This window comes from Rhincodon typus, chromosome 1, assembly GCF_021869965.1.
Source record: "Rhincodon typus isolate 14 chromosome 1, sRhiTyp1.1, whole genome shotgun sequence".
NCBI classification, from domain to species: domain Eukaryota; kingdom Metazoa; phylum Chordata; class Chondrichthyes; order Orectolobiformes; family Rhincodontidae; genus Rhincodon; species Rhincodon typus.
This window is the reverse complement of record NC_063332.1, coordinates 161,111,776-161,123,829: the sequence shown is the minus strand read 5'-3', so window position 1 is coordinate 161,123,829 and position 12,054 is coordinate 161,111,776. Positions and strand designations below refer to the sequence as shown.

The window sequence follows — 12,054 nt, the reverse complement described above, 5'->3', positions numbered from 1 at the left end:
TTAACACTTTGACGCTTACAATTTTCTACACAAACAATTTTGTCAGTAATTGCTGATCTTACAAAGCGTAGCACACAAAAATATTAATGCAAAAACAAAATTCTGCGGATTATTTGGCAGGACAATCAAAAATCAAAAGGAAATTCTTCGCAGGTAAGGCAGCACATCGAGAGTGAGAAACAGGGTTACTTTCCTTTTGTTCTTTTTCCCACTCCTCCCTTTTCGCTTGCCTCGAACCTATTATATCTTTGAATTTTCCCCACCGTTAATGCAAGGTCATTGACCTGAACTCTGTTCTTCTCTCTCCACAGATGCTGTCCAACCTGTCGAGTATTTCCAGCATTTTCCACTTTTATGATAGCAAGAAAAATACCCCTTGATTTGAAACTGAAGCAGAACGGAGATTAATGCTGCCCATGCTTTTGAGTAAAATGGCAATATAGGTAGCTGTGGCCAAATGACAAGTCAAAGTATATGACATTATGAAAAGTTATTCAGGCATTAAAACCAATTCTAATTTATGAAAATACTGCAGTCACAGATACTTAGTGTTACAGCGATGAATGTTTATCGTGGTGACCAAAAAAACCCTCTGTATTGTAAGAATTTTGGTAATTTCTGTGAGATCACATCTCATTCTTAACAGCACGAGAGGATTGAGACCTAATTCCCTCAATCTTTACTCATAAAACAATCCTATCATCCTAGGGATTAAATTGGTGAACCGCCCTATGACAAATATATCTTTCCATAGAAGAAGACATAAAAACTGCACATAACATTCAGGTGAAGTCTTACCAAGAGTCTATGCAAGCAGCGATATACCTTTACTTCTGCTCTCAAATCACTTTGAAATGAATGCCAGCACACTGTGGCCTTCCTAATTGCTTTCTGCACCTGCAAGATACCTTTCAGTGAGTCATAAACAATGAAACCCAGATCCCTTTAGACACCTGCACTTCTCAACGTCTGACCCTTAAGGAAATAATCTGTTTTTCCTCCTACAAAGGAATAATCTTACACTTGAAGTTTCCTCGCATCCTTCCCACAACTCATTCTCTCTCTCTCTCTGTTTTCCCCACTTCTTGTTAATAAAACAAATCTAAACTTAAGTCAAGAAGCACCATGTCAGCTGTGCACTTAAGTTCCAATACGACAAAAACGGATTCTAAATTTTCTTTATTTTGTTCACTTCTTTTTCTCTCTCTCTCTCTCTAGGTGTCCATAAAGCATTTCTACTTGCACTGTGGCAGCTTTGGAGAGATAACAACACAGATCATACAGAGTGAGTGAAAGGAATATCTCAAGCTTTTACCTCTTAGGCACTTTACTGCCTCAAGGTCTCAATACTGGTTTGCACAATTTCGGAAACTGAACATCGGTTCCCCATTTTTATTCTTAATATTTTCCACAACCACACTCCCTCTTCATTTGTATCTTGTTTGCTTTGCTCTTAATAAAGAGGACCCATTCTCTCCCTTTCACACCATAATTTGTACTCATTTTACATTTTTTTTTCCCCTCTTTCACCACCATTAATGTGGAGGTTCCGGTGTTTTTGAACCATAACCTGGTGTCATGTGACTTCTGACTTTGACCACCATTAACACCTCCTATGACCTTTGCACTAGACCTCCACACCATCTGTTCTCCTCAATCCTCCTCTGTCTCTGTCAAAAGTATATAAAAAAAAATTCCAACATCTTTCAGTTCTGAACAGGAGTCAGATTGGATTTGAATGTTAACTCTGTTTGTCTCTCCAAAGATGCATCCGCACCAGCTGAGATTCTTCAGCATTCTCAGTATTCGTTTCAGATATCCAGCATCTGCAGTATTTTGCCTGTACATCACTCCAGTCTATTCTTCTCGTTTTTATTACAGAAACAGAGACTTTCCTCTCACTCAAAAATTTTGCCAAAGTTCTTGACAAACATTAACTCAAAATCTCAGTTTGATACGCAAGAGATTCCATACACACTTTTTTGGTTGCATGCTTTCTATAAATCTTGTAATTGTAACATTTGCATTTCTATTACATTTCTTGAATGTTGCTTTTTTTGTTAAAATAAGTAAAACTCTTAGCTGTCCCCTGTCCTCAAAAGCACTGACTATTATTGTGTTTATCATTCTACAGATTTTGACAGGGTTCCAGAAACTTGCTCAAATGATTTGTTCTTCACATGTGCATTTATGCAGTGAAGGTTGCTAAGATGGCACAGTGGCTCAGTGGTTAGCACTGATGCCTCACAGCAACAGGGGCCCGTGGCTGATTCCACCCTCAGGCAATGCCTGGGTGGAGTTTGCACATTTTCCCTGTGCCTGCGTGGGTTTTCTCCGGGTGCTCTAGTTTCCTTCCACAGTGGAAAGATATGCAGGTTAGGTGCATTAGCCATGGGAAATGCAGAGTTATAGGCATAGAGTAGGGGGTGCGTCTGGGTGAGATGCTCTTAGGAGGGGTGGTGTGGACTCAATTGGCTGAATGGCCTGCTTCCACACTGTAGGGATTCTCTGATTCTAAGTTAGTGACCACACAACACCTCACTACCAAGCCTAATATTCACACGAGAAGTATGTGGAGACATTGGATTGAAATCTGTAATGGGAACTACTGGGATGAAGGGATTTTCTTATGAGGCAAGGTTGGACAGGTTGACCTCTTATCTGTTGACGTTTAGAAAAATGAGAGGACATCCTATTGAAACACAACGATCTTGAAGGAATTTGGAACGATGGATGCTGATAGGATATTTCCCTTTGCGTGAGAGACCATATCTAGGGAATATTGTTTAAAAATATGAGGGTATCTCAGTCAGGGTGGAGAAGAGAAAAAAATAATTTTTTTTTATTGTTGATCTGTGGAATTGTCTTAGCCAGACAACAGGAGGCAGGTCATTGACTTCTTTCAAAGCCCACAGATAATTTCCTTGTCAGACAAGAATCTAAAGGATGAAGCAGACAAGAAAGTTGAAGCCACATTCAGATTAGCCATGATCTTATCAATTAATGGAGAAAGTCAGAAGGGCTGAATGGCCTACTCCAGCTTCCAAGTTATACGTGTGAATGATCACACTTTTCCCTTTGGCAGTTCACGGGCATTGAGACCAACTGCAGCTGTTGACTCTGCAAAGGTAAGGATACAATCCATACTTCAGTTGGGTGGCAAAACCTCCTCAGAATTAGCTGTTCTCTTCAGTGCCTGAAAGACCTATTCTGTATTTCTGCTGCTGTTTTTCCTAGTTTACACTTCCAATGATCAATTTGGTCTTGTCTAGCGCATGGCAAGTAACTTGGCTTCGTCAAACATTTTGTCATGCAACTTATTCCAAAGGTAACCTTTTCTTTGTCAACTGTACATGCAGCTCCCAAATATTACAGCTTCTATCTCCCTCATCCAGCAAACTTTGTGGTCCAGCATATTTTGTTGGCATGAACTCTGTTTCCCTGTACTTCCTATTATCAGAAGAAACCAAAGTGCTTCTAGTTTTCCAGAGTTGTGATGACAGCTAAAGAGATCCTCTACATACCTAAAAACAGCTGTATTGTTATTCTCATTTTATGTCACACAGCACCTTTTAAATGAGTTTAAATACTCCCATACTGACTCTGACAGATAACTTCCCATGCTGCAACAGATTCTACAGCCGAGGAAAGGCCATACAGATACAATCTATAACTTGCTTGACACTGTTCAGCTGGAGGTTAAGCAGTCTCCTAAAACTGATGAATTAATTCTTCTCCCACTGAGTATTTCAGTCAATAGGATGCTTAAAGACAAGAGGCTGAAAATAAAATTGCTGTTAGCTTCAGCAGCCTTTATAAATGCTACCAAAATGCCACATTCTAAACAGGAAACTTACCTCGGCACATTTCTGAAAAGTCAAGTTGAAAGGTGGGAAACTTGCAGTGCCTTCCATGTCTCTGTGCTATTGAAAATATGAGATGCAAGATATTATTGCAACAGGTAACAAACAAGTTAGCTAATGATCAGTATCAGCACCAGCTCCCGCATAACCTTCATGTCTCCAGTTAGCACTCAGCTCCTTTGACTGTATCATGTACAAGTTTATTCTTCAATCCTGTGCAGTGAAGAGCAGGAGCTAAACGGAGTACAAGTCAGAAAATCACAGGATCAGAGCCAATAGGCTAAACCACACTCTCAAATACTGCGCCAAGATATGTATGAACCGGTCTTATACCTGAAAAAAAGATATTCCTACACAATCTCACTATCATTGATCACTATTACAAAAAAAATCACATCTGTTTCACTAACATCCTTCAGAGAAGGAAATCTGCCATCTGCAGCTGGTCTGGCCTACATGTGACTCCAAAATCGACAGCAATCAACTCTGAAGTGGCCCAGAAGGCTACTCAGTTCAAGGGCATCAAATGCTGGTCTGGCCAGCAATGCCCATATCCCATGGGGGAATGATAAGAACAGTAACTATTAAGAGATTGTTTTAGGACTGGAAATTCTGCAGGAAAGAGGTTTTCAATTTGTAATATTGTTGAATCCCAAAAGAAGTAAAGCTACTTTGCAAAGAAAAACTGAAACAGAATGTGAATCTGAGGTAAAATGACCACTTCAGATTTGTGACTTTCCATCAGAAATGACAAGTTAAAAATGTGATAGGTTTTGCTCAAGTTATTTCAAGGCAGCTACATATCTACTGGCATGTGTGTAGGTTCTTTCCAGCTGTTCCCAGACCTGAGAACCTTTGATGCAACCTGCAAACCATTAGACAAGGAAAGTGCCAAAGATATAGCCTCAGTAAAAGGATGACATGCAACTGATTTAAATGATGCAGTCTTTCCCTGCTCTCTGAACAATGGTGAGTTTTTGACCCATTGGTGTAACATTACTGAACTTACCTTTGGCTGGGGAAGTGACTCTTTTATTAGAGATTCAATTGGTTTGGTCCATGACACAAGTGAGAAGAACACCGATTGGCTCCAAGTGCTGCCAGATGCTGCTGAGGTTACAGGATGATACTGGTGTTTCTGGGTCACAATCTTTAACTCTGTAAATAAACCAAAATAAGAAAACCAGATGCAGCTATAAATTCCTCCAACATCAGAATTAGGTGGAGTATTGATCAAATTTGACAAAATGTAAGCACGATAGATTTAGAATGTTCTTCTAATTTGACTGTAATACTGTTCATTCTGTTCACAGCCAGTATAAGGAATTGAATGGACATCCAAACTGCAAGGTTTTCATTTCACAGAGGAAATGATGCTAAACTGAGTCCCCAGCTTATTAAAAAGGAAACTGAATCTATAGAATACATACACAGATAGGGAGATATGGGATGAGTAATGCAGAGACATAGGTTGAAATCCCCCTACTGCAAATGTCGGAATTTAAATTCAAAATCTGGAATAGCAGTAATTGTGTCTGAATAAAAAATTATTGAATCATGCAACTTATTCCGAAGATTACATTTCCGTTGTCAATTGTACACTCACAAATATTACAGATTCATCTGGCTCACTAATGTCTTTTAGGGAAGGAAATCTGCCACCTTTAATTAGTCTAGCCTACATGCAGCCCCAGATTAATGGCAATGTAATTGATTCTTAACTGCCTTTTGAAATGGTCAATCAAGCTACTCAGTTCGAGGGTAATTTGGGCAGGGAAATAAATGACAACTTAACCATTGATGCTAAATCCCAAAGAATATCAAAATAGGATTCTGTCACATAATTGTCACATATTTTTCTCCCCTCAGATCTCCTCTAAAGTATTTGCTTCTCATCTTAAGCTTCTGTCTAAAAATGAGAGGGCATATCTGCCATGGGGAAGAGATTCTCATGATCTATTCTGTCCATGCCTCTCATAAGTGTGAAAACTTCAATCAGATCATCCCTCAACCTCCTCTGCTCCAAGGAAAACAAACCTGACTATCCAGTCTCTCCTCAAAACATGAAGTTTACTTTGAATGTCCTCTGCACCATGTCCAGTGCAATCATGTCCTTCCAATAGTGTGGCCACCAGAACTGCACATGGTATTCAATTTGTAGCCAAACCAATGTTTTTGTAACAAGACTTCCTTGCTCCTGTATTTTACACCCTGATTAATGAAGGCAAGCATTCCACATAATGAAAGACATAATGAACGTCTTAAAAAGTATACTTTTTTATGATCAAGCAACTTTTTAAAAAACTATGATAATGTTACAATTTAAACAGGAAGTTTCCTTGAACAGTTGGAGAACATGGGCTAGCAGCTATTCAATGAAGGTATTTGAATTTTGGGTTGTTGCATCATCGGTAGCAACTTCGAGATAGGCTTCAAGAGGGTAGGAAGTAAGTGATCAAGTGGGTACAAGGAAAGTTTGTGTACAGAGAGACAGACACTGGGAGAAAGGCAACCAGGAGGAGGAGCAAGGGTGGAGGTGGCTGGAAGGAGAGGATGAGGAGACAGATTATACATCCTGGCTCTATGCATATTTTAGAAGCTGAGTTTGCTGGTTGCAGCCTTTAGGAATCACAGCCTGGCCTAATTTTCCAGAATGCAGTGGTACCTCAAAGCAATCCATTTTGCAATAGAGGCTTTTTCATTGCGTATATATCATTGCGCATTGCTTCGTCTGCAGGAGAATTTTCTGGTCCTCATCAATATGACAGGCACCATAGTTCCATTTCGTAATGAACATGTAATTTCTGCCCTCTGTATTGGAAGCCTGCTGAGGTGTGGTGACCCTCAGGTTGAACTACCACCAGCTGTCTCCCTCCTTATAACAGAGCAGCCCTATTATCCTCTGGGACTATGGTGACTTTACTTTTATTGGAAACTGAGGAGCAGGTCATTTAGCATGCAAAGCAGATGCTGCATGGTTAAATCTCTGGTCAGTACGTAGCTTTAAAAAACTTTAACAAGGTGATGATCCAATTAAATAGTTTCACTGAGTCATGGAAAGGCATTTTAAAAAAAGCTAGATACAGTGCAAAAATACTAATGCAAGATAACTGAAATAATAAAATGCTTTCACATACAACTTAAAAGGTTTATGAACATATAAAAATACAATAAGGTGAACCACCATACACAGAATCCTTGGAAAAACTGTTTATTGAAATTTCCTGTGTAAAAAATGTCCAACTCTCTCCCCTCACACAGCCACCTAAAGCATTATGTGCATTTCCAATGCCTGCTTCAATAAAAGATAAGCATCAATTTTCCACAAGTATCAAATAGAGGGATTTACAAGAAAGGAGAGTAACTTATGTTTAAACTAGAATATTTATTTAAACTAGGTAGTTGGATTACACAGATCAGTACAAGTTAGTAGAAAGATTCTTATAAGAAGCAACAAAATCATGCTTCCACTATCATACAGGAATTTTAACTGTCTGGATATTAAATGGTGTTTCGATAGCAGTTGCAACAAAATTCTGAGGAGATTTCCAAAGATGTTAGATGGCTATGTTGCATAGCATGTTTTAAAAGGACAAATTAAAAAAAAAAACAGGCTATGCTTGATCCAAGACTGACCAAGAATGAGGACGCCATGGTAGCAGTTTGAGTAGAGAAGCAGTCAGAGGGTCATAAGGGTCAGGCTAAGAAAGGAGTAACATTGGGATTACACCATTAATCTTAGGAAATACTGTGCACTTTCAGGTTAGTGGGAAATGGGCTAAAGAAAACGGGCAGCGTGTAGCTAAGTTGAAGATACTAAAAAAATTAAGAAAGGGGCTGAAATGTGTCGTATCATCAGAAATTGGAGGAAAATGATGTCTGACAGATGCAAGTCCAGGAAGGGTCTGTAGAAAAGACAGACACAGAATTAGGAGTACAATAGAAATAGAAATATAACAGAAAAACTTCCAATCAAATACAATTTTGGACAAATCTCAGAAATGCTGCAAAGTACTTTTTATCCAATTAAGTATTTTTGAAGTTTAGTTGCTGTTGTAACATGGGAAGTCAGCAGCTATTTTATGCACATAATCAGACTCATACAGCACAGAAACAGGCCCTTTGGCCTACCATGTCTATACCAACAAATAAACACTAAACTACACTAATCCCATATATCTGCACTTGGTCCATAGCCAATTATGCCCAAGCATTTTAAGTGCTCATCCAGATGCTTCTTAAATGTTACCAGAGCACCTGCCTTCTACACACTCTTAGGTAGCACATTCCATACATCTACTATTTTTCTCCCCTCAGATCTCCTCTAAAGTATTTGCTTCTCATATTAAGCTTCTGTCTAAAAATGAGAGGGCATATCTGCCATGGGGAAGAGATTCTCATGATCTATTCTGTCCATGCCTCTCATAAATGTGAAAACTTCAATCAGATCATCCCTCAACCTCCTCTGCTCCAAGGAAAACAAACCTGACTATCCAGTCTCTCCTCAAAACATGAAGTTTACTTTGAATGTCCTCTGCACCATGTCCAGTGCAATCATGTCCTTCCAATAGTGTGGCCACCAGAACTGCACATGGTATTCAATTTGTAGCCAAACCAATGTTTTTGTAACAAGACTTCCTTGCTCCTGTATTCTACACCCTGATTAATGAAGGCAAGCATTCCACATGCTTCCTTCACTACCCTGTCTACCTGTGCTGATACCTTCAGAGATTTGAACACCAAGGTCTCTTTGCTCCTCAGTACACCCTAGGAACTGACCATTCATTGTGTATATCATTCCCTTATTAGACCCCCAAAATACATCATCTTGTACTTAATCCAGATTACATTCCATCTGCCATTGATCAACCCAATTTACCAGCTGATCAATATCAGACTGTAGCCTCAGACCATCCTCTTCACTATCAATAACACTCCCAATTTTCATGTCATCTGCAAACCTACTAAGTAAACCTTCTACATTGACATCCAAGTCATTAATGTACATAACAAACAGTAAGGGTCACAGTAGCAACCTCTGTAGTACACCACTGGTCACAGGATTCCAATTACAAAAACAACACTTCCTTTGCCTCCTATTTGTGAGCCAATTTTGGATCCGGTTGCCAATTTGCCCTGGATACTGTGGACTCTTGCCTTCTGGACCAGCCTTCCATGTGGGACCTTCTCAAAGGCCTCACTGAAGTCCATGTAAACCACATCAACTGCACTACCGCTCCTCAATATATTTAGTCACCTTCTCGAATCGCTCAACTGAACTAGCCAGACAGAATCTCCATCTAAGAAATCTGTGCTGACTATCCCTGATCAATCCCTGCTTTTCGAAGTATTGATTAATCCTGTCCTTCAGAATTCTTTTTTTCCCAATAATTGCCCTACCACTGACACCAGACTAACTGGTCTGTAATTACCTGGCCTTTAACTGCTGCTCTTATTGAACAAAGGAACCACATTAGCTATCCTCCAGTCATCTGGCACTTAACCTGCGGCCAGCAAGGTATTTAATATCTCTGCCAGGGCTCCAGCAGTCTCCTCTCTTGTCTCCCATAGCAGCCTGGGATACATCGGGGCGGCACGGCGGCACAGCGGTTAGCACTGCTGCCTCACAGCACCAGGGACCCGGGTTCGATTCCACCCTCGGGCGACTGTCTGCGTGGAGTTTGCACATTCTCCCCGTGTCTGCGTGGGTTTCCTCCGGGTGCTCCAGTTTCCTCCCACAGTCCAAAGATGTGCAAGCTAGGTGGATTGGCCATGCTAAATTGCCCACAGTGTTCAGGGAGGTGTAGATTAGGTGGGTTATACGGGGATGGGTCTGGGTGGGATGCTATGAGGTTCGGTGTGGACTTGTTGGGCCGAAGGGCCCGTTTCCACACTGTAGGGATTCTATGACATCTCATCAGGCCCTGGAGCTTTAAGTACCTGTAAGCGTGTTAAAATATCTAATACCTCATTCTTATTAGGGTGTTCTAGAACCTGAACATCCCAACTGATAGCCCCAGCTACAATGTCTTTCTCCATTAATACAAATGAGAAATATTCATTTAACACTTCACCCATGTCCACTAGCCCCATGCACAGGTTGCTCTTTTGGTCTCTAATCGATCCCACTCATTCCCTGGTATCCTCTTATTCTTAACATACTTCTAAAAAGCTTTGGGGTTTTCCTTATCAGGTCTGCCAAGATATTTCGTGGCTCCTCTATGTCCTTTCGATTTCTATTTTTAAGCAACCTCATACACTCTCTATACTTTTGAAGGGCCTCCCCTGTTTTTAATGTGCTCTACCTGACATAAGCTTCCTTCTTTTTCTTTATAAGATATTCCTTGTCAGGACTTGTTGCCCTTGACCTTCACACTTAGAGGAATACGCTGATGCTGAATGCTCACTATACTACTTTTAAAAGACTCCCACTTTCTGAATGTAGACTTACTTGCAAGTAGCTACTCCCAGTTTATGTTTGCCAGATCCTGACTGATGATATTGAAAATCAGCCTTTCCCCAATATAGACACTTAACTTCTGCCTTATCCTTATCTCTTCCAGTAATGGCTTTGAATCTTAGAGTGTCATGATCACCTTTGCGAAAATGTTTGCTCACTGAAACTTCAACCACTTGACCGGCTTCATTCCCTAAGATTAGGTCTAGTTTACCCCATCTCCAGTAGGACCATCTACGAGCTGGCATATAAAGATCTCCTGGATGCACTTCAAAAATTCCACCCTGTCTAATCCTTTCACTCTAAGGCCAACCCAGTGAATGTTAGCAAAGTTGAAGTCCCCTACAACAATAACTCTGTTTCTTTAACATCGTTCTGTTTTATGCCTACGTGTCTGTTCCTTTATTTTCCACTGACTATTGGGAAGCCTGTAGTGTAATCCCAGCAAAGTAACCTCCCTTTTTTTATTTCTAAGCTGTACCAATATGGCCTTATTTGAAGACCTTCTAGGATGTCCTCCCTCATTATGGCAATGAGAGTTTTCTTTATCAACAATGCAATGCCCCCAACTCTCTTATACTCACCACTCCTTACCCCACTATTATGCTTGAAGCTTTTTTACCCTAAAATGTTGAGCTGCCAGTCCTGTCCTTCCTTCAACAATGTCTCAGTGATTGTAACAATATCATTATTCCTACATGCTGATCAATACTCTTAAGTTCATCTGGTTTACCAGTCAAGCTCCTTGCATTAAAATAGATACAATTTAGCTTCCCAGACCTCCTATGTGCCTTATCCTCCCATGTCTTTGCTGCCTATCGGACTGTCCTGGTATTCCTTCTTTATCTGATTGGACCTTGCTCCCAATTTTACATCTGCCCTGCGCCCCATCCCCCTGCCAAATTAGTTTAAAACCTGCCCAACAGTACAAGCAAGCCTCCAGCAAGGATATTAGACCCATTCCAGCTCAGGTGTAACCCGTCCAATTTGTACAGGTCCCATCTACCCCAGAAGCCGTCCCAGTGATCCAAAATTCTAAAGCCCTCCCTCCTATACTACTCCTTCAGTCACAAATTCATCTGACCTACCTTTCTATTCCAATACACTGCAGCGTGTGGCATTTGAAGTAATCTGGAGATTACAACCTTAGTAGTCTTCCTCTTTCATCTATTACCTAATTCTCTAAATTCCTGCTACAGAACATCATTTCTTTTCTTTTTACACACGTTGGCACCAACAACATGTACCATGGCTGCTGGCTGTTCACCCTCCCCCTTCAGAATGCTCTGCAGCCACTCTGTGACATCCCTGACCCTGGCACCAGGGAGGCAACATACCATTTGAGAGTCTCATTTGCAGCCATAGAACTGCCTGTCAGTTCCCCTTGTAATGGAGTCCCCTGTTACTAAAGCTCTCCCAGTTTTGTTCCTCCCCTGCTGTGCAGCAGAGCTAATCACGATAACACAAACTTGGCTGTTGCTAATTTCCCAAGAGGCCATATGTATCCAAATGGTATATTTTTTGAGACGGGAATGGCCAGAAGGGACTCCTGCATTGCCTACCCACATTTACTAGCCTTCCTGGAGGTCACCCAATGCTTTTCTGCCCACATAGCCCTTACTTGTGGGTGTGACCAGCTCACTAAACATGCTAAGGTTTTGGAGTAGATCTGTAGCTCGGGTTGTGGGTGTTGAGGTTGGTTGGCTCGCCGAGCTGGTTTGTTGTTCCGCAGAC

The 12,054-nt window shown here is 40.8% G+C and overlaps 1 protein-coding gene across 2 annotated transcripts in view; it reads right to left on the bottom strand.

Moving 5' to 3' along the window:
• Positions 1–12,054, bottom strand: part of LOC109927406 (limbin) — a 161,807-nt gene that overhangs the window by 136,029 nt on the left and 13,724 nt on the right. For both annotated transcript variants that reach the window (XM_048605505.1, XM_048605510.1), the window contains exons 3-4: positions 4,873–5,021; positions 3,858–3,923 (exon numbers count right to left, since the gene is read on the bottom strand). In XM_048605505.1, the coding sequence (XP_048461462.1) occupies positions 3,858–3,923; positions 4,873–5,021 (215 nt within the window). The remainder of the gene's footprint in view (positions 1–3,857; positions 3,924–4,872; positions 5,022–12,054) is intronic.